The 26,462-nt window shown below is 41.1% G+C and overlaps 1 protein-coding gene across 6 annotated transcripts in view; it reads left to right on the forward strand.

The window, feature by feature from the left end:
* Clint1 (clathrin interactor 1) overlaps positions 1-26,462 on the forward strand; it is a 56,824-nt gene that overhangs the window by 10,288 nt on the left and 20,074 nt on the right. For 5 of the 6 annotated variants that reach the window (XM_031355020.1, XM_031355022.1, XM_031355019.1 and 2 more), the window contains exons 2-5: positions 19,225-19,329; positions 19,853-19,949; positions 22,047-22,155; positions 22,949-23,113. In XM_031355020.1, the coding sequence (XP_031210880.1) occupies positions 19,225-19,329; positions 19,853-19,949; positions 22,047-22,155; positions 22,949-23,113 (476 nt within the window). Of the gene's footprint in view, positions 1-18,484; positions 18,504-19,224; positions 19,330-19,852; positions 19,950-22,046; positions 22,156-22,948; positions 23,114-26,462 lie in introns of those variants that run through there. The other variant, XM_031355025.1, reaches the window with a different exon arrangement.

A 26,462-nucleotide genomic window follows, 5' to 3' on the forward strand; every position in this document is an offset into this window, starting at 1 on the left:
AAAGTACGGATTTCCTATTGTCTTCTATTGGGAGTGTTTTAGATTTGTAGACAGCCAATTTAGTGTTGATAATTTGGTACTGTATCTGAAATTAATTGGGCAGTTGTGACAACAGTTTATAAGAGATAGAATCAAACTACTGTGTGGGGCATTTGTGTTCCCAAAGGGAATCTCCTGCCTCCTATCTGCAGGATGTTTGATGTTCATTCTGCTACATGGCTTTCCTTGGAAGGCCCAGTTGTCCAAGTTGTTGTAGGGTTTTATCTATCCTTACAGTGAGATAGTACATTTGGAAAAACTGCTCGAGGTAATGCTTTAAGTAAGGTACCACTTTAAAAAGATAGCCAGTCACGACTGTGCCAAAGCTGACCAGATTTATCTAGGCTTCAGTTTTTTTGTGAATTTTGGTTAGAGGAAGGGAAGGGGAGACAACTACTTCTGTATGAAGTGGATGTAGCTCACCTGTGGATCTGTTACAGGATTAAATGATCTAGTATATTGGGAAAAGACTTACCAATGTGCTTTTTTTTTTTTTTCTTTTGAGACAGGTTTCTCTGTATAGCCCTGGCTGTCCTGGAACTCACTCTGTAGACCAGGCTGGCCTTGAACTCAGAAATCCACCTGCCTCTGCCTCCCAAGTGCCATCTGAGCTGTGTCATTCTGAAATAGCTTTAAAAGTTATAACCAGTGGTTATCAGGGTGGCTCAGAGGTACTTGTAATCTAGTTCAGTTCCCAGAACCTGCACTATAGCAGAAGAGAACCAACTTCCTCAAATTTTGTCCACTGTCTTCTACATATCAACACTTAACCCCTCACAGATTAATCAGTTTTTTAAAGCTATGACCCAAAGGTTTTAACGTTATACAATGACAGTGTTTTGTTTTGTTTTGTTCAGGTTAGTTTTAATTCAAAGGAATTTAAAATTTATTTACCCAGGCATGGTGGTGCAGACCTTTAATGCCAGCACTTGGGAGGCATAGTCAATTTGAGGCCAAAGTGTTCTACGACAGTCAGAGCTACATAGTGAAATCCTATACATACATACATACATACATACATACACACATACATACATAACAATGTGCTACTTTTATAACATTTTAACCTCTTTTAAATGCAGCAATTTTACTATTAAAAATACTGTAGTGGCTACTTTATTGTGCTTGTAAAAACTAGAATTGGAATCTATCATGCAAATAAAGTTCTCAAACTATATTCATTTTTAAAGGTACCTTGGATATTTGATCTGTTTGTCAAACAGTTTAACATGATACCCTTGCTGAGAATAATACTTCAAGTGTCCTTTTTTTTTTTTTTTAAATCAGTCTAGTGAAAAGCAGCTAATTACATGTTCAACATTTTGAGATTGGTCATGTAACATAAACTGATCATTTTACAACAGTTTATAAACAGTTTAGTTCAGTAGAACCTAGTACACTGCCATGTGGACAGTAAGGGCACTTTCTCACATAGCCTAGGCTATCCTAAAACATGTCTCACCAAGAACTTTGAACTTATGATGATCCACCTCCCCACTGCTAGCTCTTGTGGTTTGATGTTGTGCTATAGGTAGAACCCCAGGCCTCATGCATGCTAGATTATTTCCTTTGCTCCTGATTTTATTTTATTTTTAACTTTAATTTTTAAACTGTATGTGTGTGTGTCTGTGTTGTTGTCACATGTGCACACGCACACACAGGTTTATTGCACCAGCTAATAGAGGGTGTCAGAGTCCTCAGAACTGGAGTTACAGATGGTTGTGAGCTATCACATAGTGCTGGGAACTGAACCCAAGTCCTCTGCAAGAACAAGATGTGCTCTTTCTTACCTTCCACACCAAATCTCTAGCCTCCCTTTTATTTAAAAACAAGAATTTCATATGTGAGTACTTTACTTACATCATTTCTACCCTTTCCTCTCTCCCCTCCATCTCCTTTGTCCTTTTAAATACATGACCTTTTCTATAACTATTATTTTTACATATTCAGGTATACATATAATACATATGTCTGCATATGTATTTGTATATATGTAAAAATAACCTGCATCTCCTTAGTGTTGCTCATATGTATATGTATTTAAGGCTGACCACTTGAGTTTAGAAAATCTACCAGGAGACCTTTTGTGCTTGGACAAAACTTACTCTCCCTCGCTCAGCACATTGATGCCTGTATTTCTTCATCTACCGTAGGGCCTTGTGAAATTTCTCTGGTCCACACTGGTGTGTCAGCAGGTGTTGTAACCATGGATGTCTTGTTTCAGCAACCATCCTGTTAAGATTTTGTGGGTGCAGCCTCTGTGTCATGTCCAGAAGACACTGTGTAGCAGCCAGTGTCCCTATTTTCTTAAACTTAGTATTTTGAAATGAAAGTTCTAAGAATTACGACAGGGACATTTCTGAACCCCTTTCCTTGTCCATACTGGCCAGCATTCATATGCTTTTCTCTGAACCATCTTGCCATGTTATAGACACATACTCTTTTCAGAATGAAAGGATGCCATTTAGATTGTGCCCCTCCCCCCCTTTTTTTTCTTTCTTTTTTTTTTTTAAATATGTGCTCATACCCTGCAAGCACTCTACCAACTAAGCAACATCCTCAGCCTGGCTTTTTGTTTTGAATCTTAAAAGAACATGGTTTATGAAGTCTGCTAATAGTACATTACAGAGACTCAGGATAAGAGCAGATTTGTGTATCTCTTTTCTTCTTGTTTTTTTGTTTTGTTTGTTTTGTTTTCTTGTTTTGCCCACAACAACGTGATTTGCTTTCCTTAAATCAATTAGGTATGAGCAGACAACAGTCAAAGCCTATTTATTCTGATTATGTCAATAAAGCGCTCTCGGAGAAGCTGCTGCTGTGAGTAGCACTTCCTGGCTGGGCTCACACCTGCGTTCCGCACTCCCGTAGCACTGCGACCTCCTTTAGCTTTAACTGATGACTCAGTAAGAGTCTCAATTATGGCAGCAGTGCTCTAATTAGAATGCTCTGTGTTGGCATTTCATTTAGCAACTACAAGTGTGAAGTAGCTGTTCCTGAAGTTTGTGTAAGTAAGAATTGACAGTGTATCTGTAGATAGTCTAAGGTTACATATTGCACTTCCCTTCCAAGCTAAACATAGAGCTCATTTGGAATGTGAAATTATTTTGAGTAAAGTTGGAGAGGAACTGGTTATATGTTGGAATAGCATTTTTCCCAGCAACTAAAAAATATGAGTGTGCCAGTACTTGGGAGGCTGAAACTGGGGCATCATGAATTCTTATTTTGTAGCCCAGGCTGGCCTTGAACTGGCAGTGTTCCTGTCCCAGCCTCCCTAGCCCCAGTTTCTTATTTTCAACATAAACGTTAAGACTAGAAGAGCTGGGCCAAGAAGATGGCCCAGAGGATAAGGGAGCTTGTCATGCAAGCCTTCCAACATGAGTTTAATCCCAGAATCTGTGTGTAAAGGTGGAAGGAGAGGGCCAACTCTAGGAAGTTGTCCTCTGACCTGCATCTTTGCACCATGGTGTTAGATTAACAAACAAAACAACACAAAACTTAAAATAAAAGAGCTTGAGCTACAGATGTTGCTCATTAAATGATGAATGAATATAAAGTGTATTTTGTGTGCACACATATATGTGTGTATGTGTACTGTACTTATGAATCAAATCCAGGATTTTGCGTATTCTAGACAAAAATTCTGTATGGAACCTGTCCCTGAAAAGTTACATTCTGTTTTTAATAGTGGTGGTGGTATGTGTACTTGTTTGTGAGACTTAGTTCTGGCCTTCTACAATGTAAGTACTAATGATTAAACTCAGGCTGTCAGGCTCAGCGGCAAGTACCTTTACCCTCTGAGCCATCTCACCTGTCCTTTAACTGTTCTTGATGCTTATGTAATCTGTGATGAGTAACTCAGTCGAAAGGCATGTATCTCGTGTCAGATGCCCACATTCCAAGGAACAAAATGTAACGAAGAATACAGGAAACTGTAGGAAAGTTTATTGAATGAATAGTTGTCTTTTACCTAGATCTCTTGTAGGTACTTGATTTGTAAAAATATTTAGGTAGAGGCACAGATGAAAACAGTGGTGGGTCTGGACCTGGCTCAGAGGTTAAGAGCACTTGCTCTTGTAGAGGACCTGGGCTTAGTTCATAAGCTGGCTCACCAACACCTATAACTCCTCTTCTGGGGGAATCTAACACCTTTCAGCCACTATGGGCACTGCAGATGTGACAGACAGAGAAGCAGGCATATATTTATAATTTATATGACATATACATAGAAATGGAAATACATATTGGGCTGGATCTTAAGGCGCACTAGACAATCAGGAAGTGTTGGGAAGAGGCTGAAGTAGTGAGGGTGAGGGCTTTCTCTGAAGAGATGGTGCTTCCAGTATGACTGAGAAGGAGAGGACAACCACAGGGGAGTGTTCCAGGGGTGAGCAGGGAAGAGGGTTGCTTATAGGGACTTGGGTGGGATTTGGATTTGTCCTGAGGATTGTAAGACACTTGTGGGACTAGAAGGATGGCTCAGCGGTTAAGAGCACTGACTGCTCTTCCAAAGGTCCTGAGTTCAAATCCCAGCAACTGAATGGTGGCTCACAACCATCTGTAAGGGGATCCACTGCCCTCTTCTGGTGTGTCTGAAGACAGCTACAGTGTACTTGTCGTATATACAAAATAAATAAAATCTTTTTTTAAAATTTAAAAGAAAAGACACTTGTGAGGGGTTTGGAAAAGCAAGAGAGGGGGCTGGAGAGATGGCTCGGCAGTTAAGAACACTGACTACTCTTCAAGAGGTCCTGAGTTTAATTCTCAACAACCACATGGTGGCTCACAACCATCTGTGATAGGATCCGATGTCCTCTTCTGGTGTGTCCGGAGATAGCTACCGTGTATTTATATCCATAGAATAAATAAATCTTGAAAGAAAGAAAAGCAAGAGAGTGATACATGTCCCTTACTCCTAGTACTGAGCTGTATATTGACTGGGGAGGCGTGATTTTGTTGAAATCACGTCTGTGACAACACTGAATAACCCTGTCTGTTAAGCCATACTGCCTGAGCATGGGTCCTCAGCATACTGTTGAATGGTTGTGTGATGAATGAGAGACTTCCATCTCCTTATGCCTTGGCTTACTTCCTGTAAAATAGTACCTGCCTTCAGGGGTTAAACAGTCCTCCCTCTAGTATAGAGCTCTGTGTATTGTAGATTTATACTCCTTTTATTTGTATGTACATACACACACACAGGAAACACAACACCCATCTGTGTTTTATTGTTGTAAAAAGACACCATGACCAAGGCAACTCTTACAAAAGAAAGCATTTACTTAATCCTTGAGAGACTTGTGGCCCAGGGAAGAGGGAGGCCTGGGGAGGAAACACCCTCTCAGAGGCAAGGGGGAAGAGGAATGGGATAAGGAGCTGTGTGTATATGGGGGGGGGGGAGCAGGGGGCAATGACTGGACTGTAAAAAATAAAATAATTTTTAAAAATTCACTATATATATATTATATATAGCATTTAACTGGGGAATGGCTTACAGTTTCAGAGGTATAGGCCACTATCATCATGATGGTACATGATGGAGATACACAGGCAGACATGGAGCTAGAGAAATAGCTGAGAGTTTTACATCCTAATCCGCAGGCAGCTGGGAAAGAGACTGGGTCTGGCTTGAGCTTTTGAAATCTCAGTACTCATCCAGTGACATACTTCCTCCAACAAGGCCATACTTCCTAGTCCTTCACAAGGAGTGCCACTCCCTGGTGACTAAATATTCATATATATATGAGCCTATGGGAGCCATTCTTACTAATACCACCACAACACCTGCATATAGATGTCCATAGTGGCCAGAAAAGGGGGTGGATCTTATGGAGCTTAAGGCCATTGTGAGCCACTTGATGTAGGTGCTAGGAATTGAACTTGAGTCTCTAGAAGTTGAGACTCTTTTTTTTTTTTTTAAACTTTTTACTGGTTCTTTGTGAGCATGCACCCACTCTACTCCCACTCATCTCCCCATCTCTTTGTATCCTCCCTCTGGCCTGCAGCAAGCACTCTTAACCACCAAATTTATGTATTTGAAAAATAACCAACAGTAAACAAATACAGTCATGTTATGGGGTAGAGAGTGAAGCCAGAGATGCTGTGCTTAACATTGATATGCTGTGCTTTGGAGGGAACCCAAGAGTAGTTTATTTCTACTATACAGGCAGTGGCAGCTTTGTGCAGTTCTTCCATGGGAACAGATTGTACAGAGAAGAACACAGTTCCAGTGTACAAGTGTTTCAGTAAACAACCTTCCATATGAAGAACGGGACATGAGAGAGTCTGTGTGAAACAGCATCCATGGTGGTGCCTGGGTCTTCACCTAACACTAAGCAGGAAGAGGGAGAGGCTTAATGAATGTTCAAGTCTCCCTTTAAGTTGTAGAATTCCAATTTCATTCTTCAGTGTTTCTGTGTTCTGACACACAGCTCCTGTCATTGAGGTAATTTCAGATGATAGAGCAAATTCTATCCAAGCCCCAAACAACCCCTGGATAGAAACACTTCCCTGATCGTCTTAAGACAGCATCAACAGCCCCCACCCCACCCCACCCTCTGTGTGCTTGGGGTCCTTCCAGTTCAGCTCTGTCTAAGACAACATAACTTCATCTATGTTTACACTTCTCAAGTCAGTCCGAAAGTGTCTGTTTATATGTTTTGGGTACTAGTAATTGAACTTAAGCTAAGAGAAACCCAAGTGCATAAGATATAGCAGTCCTTTCTTGTAAGGTCTTGTAAAGTCATCATCAACAGAATTAGCAAGAACCAAGTTCTTGCTCCTAGGTAAAAAGATAGATTTAGGTTTCTGTGAGCCTGTACTGCATTTGCTCCATGTGATCTATAACCTTTCATAAATATGTACCTGATGTAAGACATTTTATATGTAGTGTCTATCTGAATACTAGTTCATTGACATTGAGCCACAGTCCACAGCGTTGTAACTCATATACCTTTGTGAGGCAGTATACAACCCTTTTGAACTTAGAGCAGTGCTGGACAGCACTTTTGCACTGCCTTTGTGAGCTGTTTAAACAGCAGGATTGTGGACATATGGTACTGAATAGACAACAGGAAGAACTGTACTGAGTGAAGGAGGGAGGGTATGTATGGTGTTATCTTTGACCTTAACTGAGAATCAGTATGGAGGACACTGCTTTGCACAGACATGTCAGGACAGCTTTTGGATGTTGGTTTTAGGGCTGCAGGTACATGTTAGTGTCTTGGTCACTTTGCAGGTGTGGAGTTCACAAAGAATGGGGATGGCCGGGCGGTGGTGGCGCACACCTTTAATCCCAGCACTTGGGAGGCAGAGGCAGGTGAATTTCTGAGTTCAAGGCCAGCCTGGTCTACAGAGTGAGTTCCAGGACAGCCAGGGCTATAAGAGAAACCCTGTCTCGAAAAACAAAAACAAAACAAAACAAAAAAACAAAGAATGGGGATGAATCCCCACCCCCACCCCACATCCACTTCCTTATAATTAACAGCAACCTTAAAGCTCAACCAAAAAGTGTCAGATTGCTGCTGACTCCTGGGTGTCCTTGGGAGACTAGCTCCATTGTGAGCCAAGATCATTTGATTGCACTTAGGTACACAGGACCAAGAAGGATCAGAAATGGAAAGCACTAGAGAACAGATTATGCCAAGAATTTTTCATCAGAAGACTTAGAGCAATATTTCTCAACCCGCGGGCCATGACCTTTTGGGGGGGGGTCAAAAGATCCTTTCTCAGTATCTTTCACATCAGATTTTCACTCATATCAGTAGGAAAATTAAGAATTATAAAGTAGCAACAAGAATAATTTTATGGTTGGAGGTCACCACAACATAAACTGTATTAACGAGTTGCAGCATTAGGAAGGGTTGAGAACCACTGGATTAGAGCTCTGTTTTTTTCCCTATCATCTGTGGTTCTGGTTGCAGCTGAACATGACACAGTTCCTAGTGACTTATGACCTCGTTCACCTTATTAGCATCTTCACAAATTGAGGAGACATTTGAACCAAATCTTTGTGTATTTCCTTGACCCTCTCTAGCTAGCTTAGGCTTGGTATCAGATGACAGAATTTTTGTTGGAACCAAAGAAATTCCAACCCAACTGCCTAGTAAGCAGCTTTCTTTGTAGGCCATTGGGTTCCTGGGATGTTCAGTGCTCCTTTGCGTTCTGCCAATCTGTGCTATTGCAGATAGAAGCCACCTTCGCTGCTTCTCCTTTAGTACTTTGTCCCCAAGAGACAGTTCAGTCAGCTTTTTACTCCTCTGCCCCATCTCCTGGTCTGTCCTTTTCATTCACAGCCTCATTTTCTTGTTCATTTGTTTGTTGTTTTGTGGTTGATTGTCCAGTAAATATTTGATATTTGCTGTCACTAAGCCTGTTCCAGTACGTAAGCACAAAGGCAGGGGAAAGACAGGCCCATAAAAACAAACAACAGGCCTGCCACAGGACACTTGCTTTTGTGTCAGTTCAGTTGTAAAAGGCAAGAATAGGTAGATGATCTCCCTGTTTGGAGCACTACAGGAAGGCTTTTTGGAGCAGATGGGATTTATAAAACCAGATGATGATATAGTTGACTATGGAGCAAAGGACTTAAAAGCAAAGACTGAAGGTTGTTGAGTAATGAGGCTGGAGAAGTAAATTGTATCTCCAGCAAGAACCATACTTGATGTCAAGGACTTTGGGTTTTAAGGTGAAATTAGGAAGGGGACATTTGTTAGCTGTAAGTGGGGGTTGTATGTGAACAAGAGTTCCCTTTGGCTCTAGCTTAGTGAGAAGTACATAGAAGCAGAAAAACTAGTTAGAAGGCTTTTAGGCAAAAAAAGAAGGTGCTGAACTAAGGTAGTGCTGGTGTGACAGGGAAGATGCAGAGACATGTATGTCAGAGGTTCTGAGGAAATAGGATTGAAAAGACATGGAAGTGTGTGGGCTGTTGGATGGAGGAAGTGAGGAACATGACCGGAGATGCTCTCCCCTGGACAGGATTGTCCTTGGTGACAGAAGATGGCAGTGTTTGAGGGAGGAGGCTAACATGGCCACCACTACATGTTAAAAGGAAGTAGCTTGTACCTTGGTCAGAGAGGAGAACTGGTATTCTTAATACAGAATACATGCGTGGGTTGTGTGCATTCCAGCTATTGCATGTAGCCTGCCCAGTCATCTGATGGTCCCTGAGCCATGTTGCTGCTTGTCAAATAACAGAGAAAAATAACATTTTATAATCATTTTCACTCTTGGGACTTGACGAAGTTGATTCTTTTGCAAAGATCACATGGATATTTAATTGGCATCTGTGAGCAACATTATACCTCTTCGTGGGGAGCAGAGCCCACAGGAACACTGCTGTTCATTCAGAGTCAGGCCACGTGGAGAGCCCATCCATCCATCCATCCATCCATTCCATTTTTGAGTAGTTCCTTGTCTGTCTATTCAGCTGTGCCATATAAAATTAGCACAAAATGAAGGGGAAGGTGTTTGGTATAAAATGATTAACTGAAGGCTACAAATTAAAAACACAAAGCTAAAATATAAGAATTGTAGGTGTGATTTTTGGATACAGACTTCCTGCTATGGTCAAAGCTGTTTGATTTGAGTGAGTGACTTAATTCTCAACCCACAGAGAACAGGTTACATTCATTTATGAAATGGTGATGTATTAAGTCTATCCATAAAGTCATTTACCAACTGTTTCAATGAACAGTGGTTCTGCTTGGAGGGTGGCACAGACACCAGGTGAGGGTAAGAATCTGGTTCATTGGCTGTGATGATTTTGAAAAGCATTCATCTCAGAGAAAGAGTAACTTATAAAGTTCTCTCCTTCAAAATTGATACAGTAATTATAAATATCAAGCAAAGCATTCAGTTGCAGTCTTTGTTGTTCCCTTACAAGCCACCTCCCAAAATAATTGTCTATGTTTCTTTTGACTATATAAATAATTTTGAAATATGTAAGCTGTTCTAAAAACCATAGTATAGTGCAAAAACATCAAACAATCCTACTAATAGAGAGGCTGAGATAGGAGAAGCATGATTTCAAGACCATTATGTAGTACACAGCAAGACACAATTACATACAAACAAGCAGAAAGTATATATGGATTATACAGTATTGGACCTATTTCTCCAATTACCAAATTAGAGAGACCATTGGATGACAGCCAACAAATTTCTAATTCCTCATATTTTTGAATTTCAATTGATTAGGATATGTTGGTAATAATAATTTCCATATTAAGAGATATTAAGGAAAAGTAATTGTTGCTTCCTGTTATTTTTTTGTTAGAGGTGGAATTATGTTTGTGTGGGTTTGTTGAAAGATTACTTTCTTCTAGGGTATAGTTTTGCTCCTTATGTTTGTGTTTTCTAGCTATTATCCTTTGTAGGGCTGGATTTATGGAGAGATATTGTATAAATTTGGTTTTGTCATGGAATATCTTGTTTTCTCCATCTATGGTAATTGAGAGTTTTGCTGGGTATAGTAGCCTGGGCTGGCATTAGTGTTCTTGTAGGGTCTGTATGACATCTGCCCAGGATCTTCTAGCTTTCATAGTTTCTGGTGAGAAATCTGCTGTAATTCTGATAGGCCTGCCTTTATATGTTACTTGACCTTTTTCCCTTACTGCTTTTAAAATTCTTTGTTTAGTGCATTTGGTGTTTTTATTATTATGTGATGGGAGGGATTTCTTTTCTGGTCCAGTCTATTTGGAGTTCTGTAGGCTTCTTGTATGTTCATGGGCATCTCTTTAGGTAAGGGAAGTTTTCTTCTATAATTTTGTTGAAGATATTTACTGAATCTTCACTCTCTTCTATACCTATTATCCTTAGGTTTGGTCTTATTGTATCCTGGATTTCCTTGGATGTTTCAGGTTAGGAGCTTTTTGCTTTTGCATTTTCTTGGCCTATTGTGTCAATGTTTTCTATGGTATCTTCTGCCCCTGAGATTCTCTCTTCTATCTCTTGTATTCTGTTGGTGATACTTGCATCTATGACTCCTGATCTCTTTCCTATGTTTTCTAACTCCAGGGTTATCCCCTTTGTGATTTATTGTTTCTAGTTCCATTTTTAGGTTTTGGATGTTCATTTCCTTCACCTGTTTGATTTCCTCTTTAAGGGCTTCTAGCTGTTTACCTATGTTCTCCTGTATTTCTTTAAGGGAATTATTTATGTCCTTCTTAAAGTCATGTATCATCATCATGAGAGTGATTTTAGATCTGAATCTTGCTTTTCCTGTGTGATGGTGTGTCCAGCACTTGCTATGGTGGGAGAATTGGGTTCTGATGATGCCAAGTAACTTTGATTTGTGTTATTTTCTTACGCTTACACACACACACACACACACACACACACACACACACACATACATACATACATACATACATACATACATACATACATATACACACCATCTGGTTATCTCTAGTGCTACCTCCCCAGACTCAATCTGACTGGAGCCTGTCCTTCCTGTGATCCTGGTTGTGTCAGAACTCCTCAGAGTCAAGCTGTCTCTGTGATCCTGGGCATGTTAGAGCACCTAGGAGTAGAGCTTCCTCTGGGTATTGTGGGACTTGTTGCGGAGTTTGTGCCCAAGGTCTGCTCAGGGTACCGGCCCAGACAGACTGGAAAAGAACCCGTGCCACTGGTCTGGTGGAGTTCCTACGTGCCTGGGTCCTGCTGGTCCCAGTTAACTCCCAGTGTTGGGACAGATGTTGTGTACTCCTCACCTCTGATCCTATGATCCCTGTGTTAGATCACCTGGGAGTGGATCCTCCTCTGGGTGTTGTATGACTGGCTGCGGAGTTTGTACCCGGGGTAGGGATTTCTTAAGAGTTAAAATTTTGCCCACATGGGAGTTACTTTTTATTCTGCTTTTTGTGTGTAATATATTTGGTTTTGCTAGCCAGGAGAAGCTTGGCCTCCCGGTCTTTGCTGGCAAGGTGCCTCTTTGGAAAACAGTAACTGCCATGCTATGATACTAGCCTATGTGGCAATAGCTTTTCTTTAAGCTTGCCTAAGTCATAAAAGCAGCACTCTTTCTAGGAAGTAGACAGAGTTCCAAATAAACCAATAAGAACCAGTGACTCCAGATACTTCCTAGTATAGTTAATGTCTTTGGAAAGGAAACAATGTTTTGTGGCACTTATAAACCCCCTTGCTCAGCCACACTACATGGAGTAATAACATGGACATTGGTTTGGATGTTTTAAAAGCTCAGAATTCTGCTATTCTGGGTGTTGGTTGGTTTTGTTTTGGTCCACCAAACCACACTGCCAGACTCTGCTAATTATTGTTTTTTTTAATTGAGTTTAGCTTTTGATTATGTGGTTATGGGTGTGAGTACAAATGCCTACTCTGTCCAGAAGAGGCTGTCAGTACCAGGAGTTACAAGTAGTTGTGAGTTGCCTGAAGAGGGTGATAGAGAGCCATCTCTCCAACACTCTGCCAATGATTTGTTTGTGAGACAGTTGGATTAGCACGTTTATGGTCTTCTTATGAGGGGTACCTTGTCTGGTTCTCTGTCTTTGTGACCATTTACCCGGCAAACAACCTAGACAGGAAGGGGGCTCTTTGGCTCATGGTCTCAGTAGTGCCAGCCTATTGTGGCAAGGAGGAGAAGGGAGCACAGAGGTACACTGTATGGCAGCTAGTAGAGACAGAGGACAATCTAGGCACAAGGACCTTTCCTGGTGACTTTTTCCAGAGAGGACTTATCGCTTGTAATATCTAGAGCCTCCTAAAATACTGCCACCATCAGGGTTCAGGCTTTTGACACATGAGCCAGTAGAGTGTTTAATAGTCAGTCCAGAAGTCCTATCTAGAATGAAAAACTCACCTGAAACACAGTGGTATCAGTTCTGCTAACTGCCTTGCACATGTTCTTAGTTACCTTGATAGTGATACAAGGGACCTTCTAAATGAGGAAACTGAGGCATACCAGTGATTGATTGGTTTGTTTAGATTACTAACAGTAGGTACATAGCAGAGACAAAAATTCACACTGGAGTAACTTACTAAGTCACTAATGGGGCAAATTAATGTATCTCTTTGCTCTGTCTTGTACAGAATGGCTGTGAAAAACAAAGTAGCACAATGAAAACACATGAGTGTATAGTATCTGCTTTTAATGCACCCTGGAGTAGTTCCTGGAGCCAAGCAAGGCCGAAGAGTGGGCTGCTGCCAGGCGGCGGTCGGTTGGGCAGGCAGCTTGTCTTGTTTAGTGCTGCTCACCCCTGGAGTGTACGGAAAGGGAATGTGTCTTCCCACAGCTCATAGTTCAGCTGCTGACACCAGGTTGTTTCCCTTGGCTAGTCCCTTTCATGTCATTTCTCTGCACATCTGTTTCATAAATTACTCAAGGAGTTCCTAAAAACTTGCCAGATTAAGTCACCACTAGCAGCAATCAGAAAGTTGGTGGCTTGGGGGAACAGGACTTCTAGTTATATTTTAGGACAACTTTAGACAGAGGACCAAATTGGTTTTTAATAAATCTCAGAAATTTGTACATGAGCTTGGTTAGTGTTGCTTCCTCCACACTGACACAAAATAGCGGGAATTTTCCTAGAGTGTTAGATAAACAAGGGAACAAATTTCTTGAATGCACATATTGAAATTCGGGGTTTTGAAACACCTGCCCTCCCACCGTCCCTTCTTCCCTTACTTGCTCACGCCATCCATCCTTCCTCATTTTCTTCCTTCCTTCCTTCCAGACAGCATCTTCCTGTTCATCATCCATGCTGACTTGTGAGTGTTGGGATAACAAGAATTAGGTTAACCTGCCCAGCGTGGAATGCATATTTTTCACTCTTGGAATTTATAGAGAATGACAGTTTAGAACTGGAAGAAAAAGTATTAGATGGTGTAATCATCTCATGTTAGTGGCTGATAAATTAACAGATTATCCTTCGACACTGCATTTACCTCTGTGATGAGTTCTAAAGTACAATGGTTTCTTATTAGACTTTCTGTTCAAAGTTTTAATTTTTAATGAACAACTGGGAAATTTATAACAAAAACATAGTTTATAGTTCTGTCATGACCCAAGTCTGCTCTATGTGGTTGGGCACACGTCACTTAGCCCAGCCTCTTACTCTGCTTTCCTTTACAGATCAGGATGATTCCAGCCTGGGAACCTTGGAAAAACTGACTCAGAGTCACCTCTGGGGTCCAGAGAGATGGCTTAGCTGTTACAAGCACTTGTGCCTATAGAGAACTGAGTTAATTCCAGGGATCCAATGCCCTCTTCTGGCTTCAGTCGATATCCTTAACCATACATGCACACATGGTTTCTGTAAACTCTGTAGAGTCGATGAGTTGAAGTGTACTGCCCACAAAAATGTCTCATTTTGACAAAATAGGAACGCAGTTGGTTGTAAATATTGGCTACCCCATAGTGAGAAAATAATAGACTGTTCCCACTGTCAGGAGTCTTTAAAGACATTGCATTGTTCAAACCGTAAATGTAAGCAGTTTTCATCTACCAAGCGTGTTAGGGTTTTGTTCTGGAAGTCTAGTTTTTCTCACTTGCAACATATTGTTAGAGATCCCCCTGGTGGAAAGAGGGGCCTGCTTCTGCAAGTTGTTCCATTATTGCCTCTGTGCATGATGACTGACAGAGAGAATACAATGTCTAAGAGAGGAGAAAAATTACTTTTGTTTCTTTTAAAGAAAAGATTTACTGGAACTAGAAAATATCATCCTGAGTGAGGTAACCCAGTAACAAAAGAACACACATGATATGCACTCACTGATAAGAAGATATTAGCCCAAAAGCTTGGAATACCCAAAAATATAATTCACAGACCACATGAAGTTCAAGAAGAAAGAAGACCGAAGTATGGATGCTTCAGTCTTTCTTTGAAGGGGGAACAAAATACTCACAATAGGAAATATGGAGACAAAGTGTGGAGCAGAGACTAAAGGAAAGGCCATCCAGAGACTGCCCCATATTGGGGGTCCATCCCACATGCAGATACCAAACTCAGACACTGTTGTGGATGCCAAGAAGTGCTTGCTGACAGGAGCCTGATATAGCTGTCTCTTGAGAGGCTGTGCCAGAGCCTGACAAATACAGAGGTAGATGTTCGCAGCCAACCATTGGGCTGAGCATGGGGCCCCCAAGGGAGGAGTTAGAGAAAGGACTGAAGGAGCTGAAGGAGTTTGCTGGCCCATAGGAAGAACAACAATATGAACCAACCAGACTCCCCAGAGCTCCCAGGGACTCAACCACCAACCAAAGAGCGTATGTGGAGGGACCTATGGCTCCAGCCACATATGTAGTAGAGGATGGCCTTGTCAGGCATCAGTGGGAGGGGGGCCTTCAGTCCTGGGAAGGCTCAATGCCCCAGTGTAGGGGAATGCCAGGGCAGGGAGGCGGGAGTGGGTGGGTGTTATAGGAAGTTTCTGGAGGGGAAATGAGGAAAGGGGATAACATTCAAAATGAAAATAAATAAAATATCCAATTTAAAAAAAAGAAAGAAAAGAGTTACTATTTATTTATATGTGTGTCTTGGTGTCAGAAAAGGTCAGAAAAAGGTATTAGGCTTCCTGTAACTGGAGTTCCAGGAGCTTGTGCACGGACTGCCCAACATGAGCGTTGGGAACTGAATTCCGTCCTCTGTAAGAGCAGAAAATGCTCTTAACATTTGAGCCATCTTCTAGGTCCTACTTTTTTCTTTTTCATCAGACACTTTGTATTTAATGTATGCTAAAAACCAAACCAAAAAAAAAAAAAACCAGTAACTGAGACATATTTTCATCACAAAGTTCCTTGAGCAGAACAATGCCTGTTGCCCTTGATATTTTGTATTAACTAGGTTGCTGCAGCATTTAGAGAAATCATGTTCTGAGGCAGGGGCTCGCTGTATAGTCCAGGCTGCCTTCAATCTCTTGATCCTGCTACTCTGTCTCACAAGTGTGGGTGTTCTAGGAGTGTGACTATGCCAGCATAAAGATTGGTATTTATCAGGGAGCAGAACTGTTTCACTAAACTGGATGTCAGCTGTTCTTTGGAAGTTTTTCAGGCATGCAAAGCTTTAAGAGGTGACTTAGATGTAGGTTTCATCCTTAGCACAGGTTTTCATGTTGTTCCAGTTGTGGGCATTTGCAGTGTTTCAGTGGCTTATTCACATAGCACTGGGTGCACACTTCAGTTACTATGCTGTAGCACTTATTATCCAAACCAAAGAACATCACAAGTGTAAGGAATGTCCCTGTGTCCTGACCTATGGAACAGTTACAATGTAGGCAACTGGCACACAGAATTTGATGTGTAATTTAGTAGGATTTTATTGTTTCCCGTGGCTAGAGTGTAATAATAATGTTCATCGGGATGAACTGGGAAAATAAGAGGAAGTATAAAGAAAATAGTATAATTTGAAACTGGTGCTTGGAACTAAGTTATTGGGTCTGTTTCTGGTTGTCTTTCTGTGAAATGTGCACACCTACGTATAACAGAACATTGAGTTATAAGCTTAGACTAAAAGGATGGTGCCCTGTGAAGATATAAACCCATTTGACCACATTTGGAAAAAGAGAGAGTGGGAAAAGTGCTTGCTACCACATCGCTCCTCCATTCATAGCTGGACCTGAGTTGTGTTCACACTTCCCCTTTTCTTGGTGTATATTTTCTACTAAAACATGTTTTTATGCTACAAGCATAAAAACCACTTGATTGGCAGTTGCCCAAGTGCTGGGAAGCCTGCTTTCCTGCTCTTCAGCAAAGCCAAGTTCAGACATTTCTTTTGAGTTTGTTTGTTCAAAAACTGATTACAGGGCCCCCTCTAGTGACTGAATTCAACGAGGACATAAATCTCTGTCAGACCTGGGGAGATTAAGCTACAGGGAAGTAAATTTAAAATTTTTTTAATTGTTTTTAATTTTCATTTTTAAAGGTAATTGTTTTTCATTTCTAGAAGGTTACTAATGTCAAGAATAGGTCCAAGATTGAGGCTATCCAAACAACAGAAGGGTCAAAAGCTCTATTTACCTTTTGTAGAAATTGCTGCTTTGAAATGGTAATGGAATGAGGCTGTGCTAAGGAGTTCTTTGTTTGTTACAGTTGATTCTGACTTAATGAAGCTTTAAAAAGTTTTTTTTTAAATCTAGAGTTCTTTATGTTATCAACTCATTTTTTTTTTGATCATTTTTGAAAGCAGCAGTTTTATTGAAAAAGAAAAAGCTTTAAAACAGCATTCTCATGAAAGTATTAGGTTTTTGCTGGCCTGGTAACAGCATATGATCCTTCTGTGGATGTCCTTTATACCCAGCGGTATGTTTTAATGGCTCCTGTTGTTTTTCAGTTAAGGAAATGAGGAAATTCTTAAATTTCTGGATCTCTGCCATCTCTCCTAAACACCCACCGCTCCAGCTACAAGCCTTTGAAGGGTTCTCATTTGACCCACGGGCCTTTGTAGCTTGAACAAGGAAAGTAGTGTTCCAAGAGCCCCAGCATTGCTGAATGCTCTGGTGAAAATATTTCATGTACATAGAGTACTGGCTCCTTCATCTTTTAGTGGTGATCTCTGCAACAAAATTCAAGGGTGGATTATAGTCCTGTTTGGTATTGTTCATTTTCCCAGCTACATTTGCATACTTTTAACTGCCCACAACCATGCAGTCTTCAGCCACCAAGATAAACAAAAGTGGGAAATCCATCATTTTGTATTATCTTAAATTGTAGATCTGATTTTGGCTGGCTTGCCTTCATTTTGTTTCCATTGTTGATAAAAATTAAGGAGAGGAGCAACACCATTATTTATATATAAATTGTTGTCAACAGAATCATCTCTGGAATACTAGGAAGATTCATTAAGTGTCTTCAAGGGCCCCAAAAGTTGTAGGCTCTAAAGGAAACAATGTGTAGTTACATTATCATACTAGTTGTGCAGTTGGAGGGAGTATCCCTGGGATTCAGGGAACATTTTTCTTGGTAGAGCACTGTTCTGGGTGTCGGTGTAGGAGCTGCACTGTTTGTGCTGTGACCTGACCAATTGTAGCTATGTGATTGTCTCCGTGCTGACATGGATCTGTTTGTCAGTGTCTTACCTAAGGTAAACTACATGAAGGAATGAATGGCAACAGGCGAGATCTAAATTGATGATTTCTTAAAAGCCACATAGCAAAAGAAGAGTGGTATATGAATAGTAGCTGTCTAAATCTAATTTTATTCATTCACTTATTAGTTTTGATTTTGTGTGGAAGATTTGAATTGCTGTGTTCATCTGCTATAACACTCATTCAGTAGTAATCGGAACTGTATATACATCAGATGAGTGTTACACTGTCTCATTTTTATGGCTTTTCTTCTTTCAGATCCCATACACTTGATTGTTTTCAAAAAAAAAAAAACAAGTGTTTTGCTGTCTTGTGTCTTACTCTTTGAAAGCATTCTTTCTTGCTACAAGATAGTTATCATTAACTGCGCACTGCCTGTATGCCAAGCATGGAGCTCAACACTGTTTTCTGTGCTGTCTTTTGAGGTACAGAACCTCTTTCCAGTCTACAGTTAAAATCAAGGTTAAAACAAAACTGTTTCATGAAATGGGATTAGAGTCAGGTTTTTCTGTCTCCCGTGTTCTTGTCAAAAAATTAGAAGTCTGAAGGAAAAGCTAAATATAGTTTCCCAATAAAATACTATGTAGCCGGTGAAGGTGTGAGGTTTTCAATAACTAATAATTTAGTTTTTGTTAGAGAAAAACAGTGATACACAAGGAAATGTTGGTAATAGTTTTAAACAATTGTAGAATACTCTTTGTGTTATGTCTTTTTTAAATGTCACACAGAGTAGTCCACTATAATTTAGTGTAAGAGAACAGAATTATTATAAACACAAAACCGACCTCTTGTAAAGCATGGGCAGAGAGAAAATGAACATCCTGGCTCTGTGGTAGACTCGAGCATGTTTGTTTGTCTTTGAGATTTGACCCAGAGCCATTTCTCCTGGACTTGTGCCGGGGCTGATGGTATTCCTCTGCATTCTTAAAAGCTAAATTCTTCTTAACATAACTTAAACGTGTAATGTGGTGTCCTTGGAGTAGCCTGTGCACAGAGCTGCCCCCACTCCAGGAAGAGGTGACTCATTAAGATATATGTTAGTGTCATGATTAAGTTTTCATGTGTTGCCCAGTTTTGATGCTAATCTTTATGTATCTGTATGTATGTGTGTGCATATGCACACATGTACATTTTTTCCCTCTGCAGCACCAATGTGGTTATGAATTATTCAGAGATTGAGTCTAAGGTTCGAGAAGCAACGAATGATGATCCTTGGGGACCTTCTGGGCAGCTCATGGGAGAGATTGCCAAGTAAGTGGTAATTTGACTCAACAGTGCAGAAAGAATCAAAGTGTCTTTACACAGAAAGTGAAGTTTGCCTTCAGTGTTAACCTGTTTAACTATCAGCCATACGTTCTGCATAATCCATTTTGATTAGTGTGGAGAGTTTATATAGGTTCCATTCCCATTAAAAATTAGCTTTTAATGATGTGCCAGCCAAGTTTAGAGACTTTCTATAGCTTTCCTTGCAATTTTGAAGGACACGTATAAAATATTTTGAAGTAAGAAATTACATAATTTTTTTCTTGATGACAATGTGGGACACTGAGGCCATGAAGGAAAAGCTTGCAGAGTGGCACCGTGATTTCTTGTAGATGTGCTGTGTGTTGTACAGAATAAGAGGAAGCATGTTTTAGGAGGAATGTCATTAAAATTTGATTTAGGCTTATTTTTTTCTAAGCTGTTGGGCAGTCCAAAGAACCTAGAGCAAGCCTGCCATCTACTGTCAGAGTTATCCTACTACAAATGCTTAAGGAAAACTCCTTTCTTTCAGAGCTACCTTTATGTATGAACAGTTCCCAGAACTTATGAACATGCTTTGGTCCCGAATGCTAAAAGACAACAAAAAGAATTGGAGAAGAGTTTATAAGGTATGGTGGGAGCCCACAAGAGGGAGTGTTGACAGCGTAGACAGGGCTGTAGTCCACTAAGTTCCTAGACTTTCCAGGACACACCAAGATGTGGCTGTGTCTGCTTCCTGTTTTCCAGTCATAAACAGCTTGTTGATGTACAGAGTGTTTTCAGACTTACGTTCTTCTAAATATTGAAGATTTTTGTTGTTTCTTAAATTTTTTTCCTACTAAATCTGTTCGGGTGTTTTGAGTATTGAATCTCTACTCAGGAAAGTTTGCTACATGAACATTTGAGATAAAAACCAGTCCCATGTTTGTCATCTCTGTGTAAAGCTTTGTTTAATTCGTGGTTTATGATTGTAGTATTTAGTCCAGTGAAGTCTACAAGCTGGGACTGTGATTGAGACTGACGTGTGCAGACTTCCTGATGCTTTTACCTGTGCATGGACTTTTTCCATAGATTCATTTAGTTTTGATTCTGTATTTCTAAAGCAAGGTGATAGTCTTTCTCTCTGATCATGTTTTCCTGCTCCTCAGAACTTTTTGTTTGTTTGTTTGTTTTTGTTTTCAAGACAAGGTTTCTCTGTGTAGCCCTGGCTGTCCTGGAATTTACTCTGTAGACCAGGCTGGCCTTGAACTCAGAAATATGCCTGCCTCTGCCTCCCAAGTGCTGGGATTAAAGGTGTGCGCCACCACTGCCCGGCTCAAAACTTATTTCTAAAGCATGCTGAGTGTCAAGAGGAATCATACTCACACTCGGCAGACCACAGTGTGTTCACATTTGCATCTTGGCACGTTTTGACTCTCAGAATTAAAAACCTGTTTTAATTAGAGTTTTGTTGTTATTGATACTGTTGTTGTTGATTGTCTGAGTGTAATGTGTCTGGAAGTATATGGAGGCCAGAGCTTTGCCTCCTGTGTGTTCCTCAGGCATTCCATTTTATGAGCAGGGTCTCACTGAACTCAGAGCTTTCTGATTGAGCTAGCTTGGGATCCCTTTCTCCTCAGCAATAGGATTACAGGTAGCAGCCAGGCCTGCCCAGCTTTTTATGTGGGTGATAGGGATCCAAACTTCTATACCCATGTTTGCATGGTGAATCTTTACCTGTTAAGCCTTCTCTTCAGCCTTCCTCCCTGTTCTAATTTGGTGGGGATGCTGGGGACGACAAAGTCTCTGTGTAGCCCTGGCTGACCCAGAACTAAGTATACAGACTACTAGAAATCTGTCTGCCTCTGCCTCCCAAGTATTAGGCTCCATGTCCAGCAAATTTTGTGATTTTTATGTTTGTTTCCTAAAATATTCTCTGATATTCCTATAAACTGTATAATTTTTCTAAAATGAGGGCTTTTAAAGATTGTTGTTACTTCTTTTTCAAAAAATTAGGAAATCTGGGTATGATGGCCACAGGGCTACAATCTCAGTATTTAGGAGGTTGAGGCTGGAGGATTACCATGAGCTAGAAGCCAGCCAGAGAGGCATGATGAAACCCGGTCTCAAAACCAACCCCCGGATTAGTTACTAGTAAATTCGTGTTTGTGCCCTCGGACTCACCACCCTGCACAGATCCGCTGCCTAATGCCAGCCTGGCCCATCATTGCTAGGTGCCTCAAGACCATCTGCATCAAGCATCCCCTTAGTTAGCATCCCATGGCTTAACATTTCTGAAAAGTTTTCCTTCTGTTGAAATTTTTTGAAACCGCATTAGCATTGGAATTGGGTTTTATCTGCAGGCTGCAGGGTCCTGTAGAGACAGAAGGATCATTCCTAGTATGTCAGCTCTGTGATGCCAACAGTGAGAGCCGTGCCACTCCCCGAAATCCCATGGTTTGTTTGAATCACACACTAGTGTTAGACATCAGAATTACTAGTTACTTTAAGTCTTAATTTAAAATGGCCATTGCCTAAGTAGTTTGTAATTATTTTCTGTACTAGATATCCGAGGAACGTGAGGATGAAGTTCAGACTGTCTTTCAGACTAACAGAAAGGGGAGGGCACACTCCTCACCACTACCGTCTAGTAATGTTGGAGTTTGTGTTTGTGTTAAACTATCTGTGTACCACAGCTCTTCCAGATCTTATTCCATTCAGTCATTTGGTGCTTTATATTTCCACAGTCGTTGCTGCTCCTAGCTTACCTCATAAGAAATGGATCGGAGCGAGTTGTTACAAGTGCCAGAGAACACATTTATGATTTGCGATCCCTGGAAAATTACCACTTTGTAGGTGAGCAATAGAAAACCCTCATAAGCAAATTAAAACAGTAGTTGGAGTTGTCAGTCACCTGAACCAGCTTGGAAGCTTCTCTGCTCTAATTAGCATGTGACTCTTGCTGGTTGTGTGACGAGTGCAGAATCCAAGGCGTGGGGCCCTAGAGTATTAATTAGTGAAGACAGGAGCTTGCAGAAAGGACTGGCTAATAACAACAGAACCAACACAACATGAGTGTTGGGGTTTATATTAAAATATGCACTGGAGACTGGTCCCTTGTGGTGTCCATAAAGGAATAGCTTTAATCATGTGGGAAGAGAAGGTTAGAGCTCCAAAACATACACATCTGTTTGAAGCCAGGCCCCCTCCCAGCACATAGTCTGTACTGTGCCAGACCAGAGTGTGTTCTGAATGTGAAGGCAGCACAGGGTGGGGAGCGTTTCCTTTGGCACCTGCCTTCCTTGTGACGACTATAAAATGTTAGACTTTAGTTGCACTAAGTCCTAGTGATTAGTGCTCCCAATCTTGGGGAAACAAGATACTTGGGGTGCTTTTAGGCCATCAGAATGTTAAAAGTGAGTGGTCATTCTTATTTGTTAAAATACGATAGAAAACAAAAAAAGCTGTTTGCATTCCGTATGTCATCATGTGTAATCCTTTCAGTAGATTATGGATTGACCTTGTCTAATAATCTGCCTCCTTAAAAAGTTTAAAATTTGACATTCTTTTTGTAAGTATTTTCGTTTCTATTCTTTTGTGCACACTAAGAGAGTTCTTACAGTTGGCTTTCTCCTTTGCTGTCCCCAAGATGAGCATGGCAAGGATCAAGGTATAAACATTCGACAGAAAGTAAAGGAACTGGTTGAGTTTGCACAGGATGATGATAGGCTTCGAGAAGAGCGAAAGAAAGCAAAGAAGAACAAAGACAAGTATGTTGGGGTCTCCTCAGACAGCGTTGGCGGATTCCGATACAGTGAGTATCAAGGCCAGGCCACTGCCACCATGGCCCCAGCTTGCTCAGCCTTGCCTGTATTGTAAGAGTCGGTGAAAAACCAAAAAACAATGCTACACAGAATTCTAAAACATATGTGGTATCATTTTGACTCCTATTTTCCCAGATCTTCTAAATCTTTCTGGTTTTATTGTGGATCCAAAATATAGGGTGTTAGCAGATACTGGCTAGTTAGAGAATCAGAGAGTAAAAAGGATGCACACCCTCCTTAGGATTAGCATTCTTACAGAAGAAAATTCTTAACAGTTCCAACCAACCAGTTTGGTCTTTCTAGTTCAAAACCAGTTTAGTCTTGGTTCCAAACAGGTAAGTTTCCTGTAAGTCTACAAAACCTCAGTTCCCTTCATTTAAGCAATATATAACCCAGTCAGATAGATGGCTGACTGTATTATCAGCTCTTGTGTGTCTGTTGTTGCTTCTTTGCTGTTAATGACACAGTGAAAAGCAGTTTGAAGCCAGATATGGCAGTGCACACCTGCAATCCTAGCACTTGGGAGACTGAAGCAAGATAGTAAGTTTGAGACTAGTCCTGGCTGCACAGCTAGACCAGTTTCTCTCTTTCCCTTCACTCTACCTCTCCCTCCCAGAAGGTAGCTTGATCTTGAATTGTTTCTAGTATTTATTGTTAATGTGAAAATCATACATTAGACACTTGAAACACAGGAGATAAAAATTCTTTTTGACAATATGTCTCTTGGGCCTGTCCCATCTTGGGCCTGTCCCATCTTCTGTGAGCTGTGACAGTGCCTGGCCAGTGTATGTACAAGCTAGTGCAGCCTTAGTGTTGCTCGGTGAGGCTCTCCTGCTCCAGCACCTGCATCTGCTTTGTATGCGTTTGGATTCTTTAAGGTTGTACATTTTTCAGTACATATAGGTAAAAGAAATTTCTTACTGCCAAGTATAGTGGTGCACATTAGACAAGGGAAGTTTCTAAGTTCAAAGCTAGCCTGGTTGAAAATTGTAATTCCAAGCCATTGAGAGATAGGTAGTGAGACCTTATCTCAGCAAGTCTGTCATTTTGTGGTGGCCTGTAAAATATCTTCACTCTTTTGTGCCTTTGCTTGCCTGCTTTCAGAGAAAAAATATCTCATTTAATTAGTATTAAAAGATGTTTCTAACAGCAGAAAAGCAATTGTTCTGATGTCGTACACCACATAAAAGCCAGGCTATGAACTGATCAAGAGTACGCCTTTTCTAGTAAACACTGACATTTTGGAGCAGCTTCTCCAAGAGTGAAGAGGCTTTGGATCATGTGTTCAAGTACTCATTTTGTTCTTTGGCTTTTTCTGTTGCTCAGTTGCTGCTTGCATCTTACTTCCTCCCTCCAAGTGCTCCCATTCTGTTATCAACACTACATGAAACTGCACCCAGTGAATTCAGAAAGTTGAGTGAGCTTGCCAACCAGGTCACAGTGGATTGGCTCAGCTTCTGTGTTGGGGTGGAGTTGCATAGCCCGTGTTTGCGTTAAAGGTTATTAGTCTTTTGATGGTTTTTGGACTTTCAGGAGCTTTAACTGATTTGTATGGATTTACTTCTGGCATTAGATGACGACTTTCATCCACTTAATAATTTACTCATTCTATAGCAATTAGATTTGAACACTGGGCTTCACATTGTTATGAAATATAACGCTGCAAGGGGGTACCTGGTGGGCCCTTGTCAAGGTGTGCCCCTGAGAAATTAAGCCATAAAGTAGATCTGATATAAAGGGGAGTTACTGGGGAAAGGAGAGGAATGTGGGTCTGGAGAAGCGGTAGAGGCAGACAAGTGGGCATATAGACAGGCAGACAGATGAGGGCAGAGAAGAGGGGGCACAGAGAAGAACAGAAAGAAAAAGAAAGCACTGGAAAAGAGAGTGTCGTGGGCAGTCCATGCACCCCATACCTGGTGCACCTGGCGTAAGCCATTGCTAGGTCCCTGGGATGAGCCTAGTGGAGTCAGTTGTAAGCTAATACACTTGACCTGGTCCTTTTATTTGAACTGTGTTCCTAGTTCCTAATACACATTTTAAAATCATTAAACTTTTCGTGTAACATTTAACCTCCAGGTTCTAGCAGGTAGTTCAACAATGCACATTTAAGAACTTTCCTTAAGGGCATCTGTGCCGTCATACCCTGTCAGCAAGGGCTCAGGCGTTCCCTTTTGCTGCCCTTTGTCGCTTCCCGACCTGCTTACATTCTTACCATTTCTGTTTCTCAAACCTCACATGAGTTCTCTCCATCCCAGTTTGACTTTTAAGTTAAGTTTGGAGATGGAGATAGGCATTTCTGTTGTGTCCATAATTTCATGTCCACTGAGCTCCAGACAAGCACCAGTGCAGATCATGGTTTTTGGGTTTTACATCGCTGCAGTCTTCACTTTACTCCAGACTCACACAGAGCTTCCTCAGACGCACCAGCACTTGGGTGTTTCTGCTACTCGGAGCTGCTTGGAGCTGCTGGACACACTTGTAGTTCTAAAATGTGCAGATTTGGAGAGTTAGAATTCTTTTTATAAAGTTACGGGATTCTTCCCATGTCTCAGTCCATTCAGTTGGACTTTGTAGTTTGGTACTAAAGAATGGGGTCATTTCAGCTAATTGGGTCATGAACCTCGGACCAGAGTTCTTTTAGGGAAAGAGTGCTTGGTTGCTTTCCTTCCCTTCTCCTTTCCATCCGTCTGTCTGCCCTTCCTTCCTCTTTACCTGTTTTTGAGAAGATGATCTCACTGTTGTATTGCACTGGACAGCTTTGGACTCTGGAGCAGTTTAGAGTACAGACTAGCTTGCTTTGTATGTGTGCTCACTCCTTTACCTTATTCTTCTCATCTCCTTCTCCCTTCTCACTGCCCCACCACCAGCCCCTTTCTTGCCTTTGTTGTTTGTTTGTTGGAAGCACATCCTGTTGTGCTGAAGAGCCTGGGCTGTCCTAGAACTTGCACTCTCTGCCTCCATCTCTGAACATGGGGATTACAGGCATGGACCACAATACCTAGCTTTACTTTCTATTTAAGATATTGTTGTTGGTTTATACTTTTCTAAAATGAAGAACCATTAAGACAAGAATAAAGTAGTCATTGAACTCATTGGATGACTTTAGAAACCTGGTAAGATTTTCATGCATGTTGTGTTTGTGGGGTGTCTTTTGTATCACTCCTGTAGCAGTGTTCAGGGCCTCCATGACTGCCATTGCTGTCGAGGCTGTGAAGTTATCATGAAGAAAAGCCTTTGAGTCTGCATACTTGACAGTGATTGGCATGGGCTGCTCCATGCTGTGCTTACGTGGCACTCACTGTAGGAGATGTGTTTTCCCTTAAAAATAACATTCTTTTT

This window comes from Mastomys coucha, unplaced genomic scaffold, assembly GCF_008632895.1.
Source record: "Mastomys coucha isolate ucsf_1 unplaced genomic scaffold, UCSF_Mcou_1 pScaffold5, whole genome shotgun sequence".
In the NCBI taxonomy this organism is placed as follows: Eukaryota; Metazoa; Chordata; class Mammalia; order Rodentia; family Muridae; genus Mastomys; species Mastomys coucha.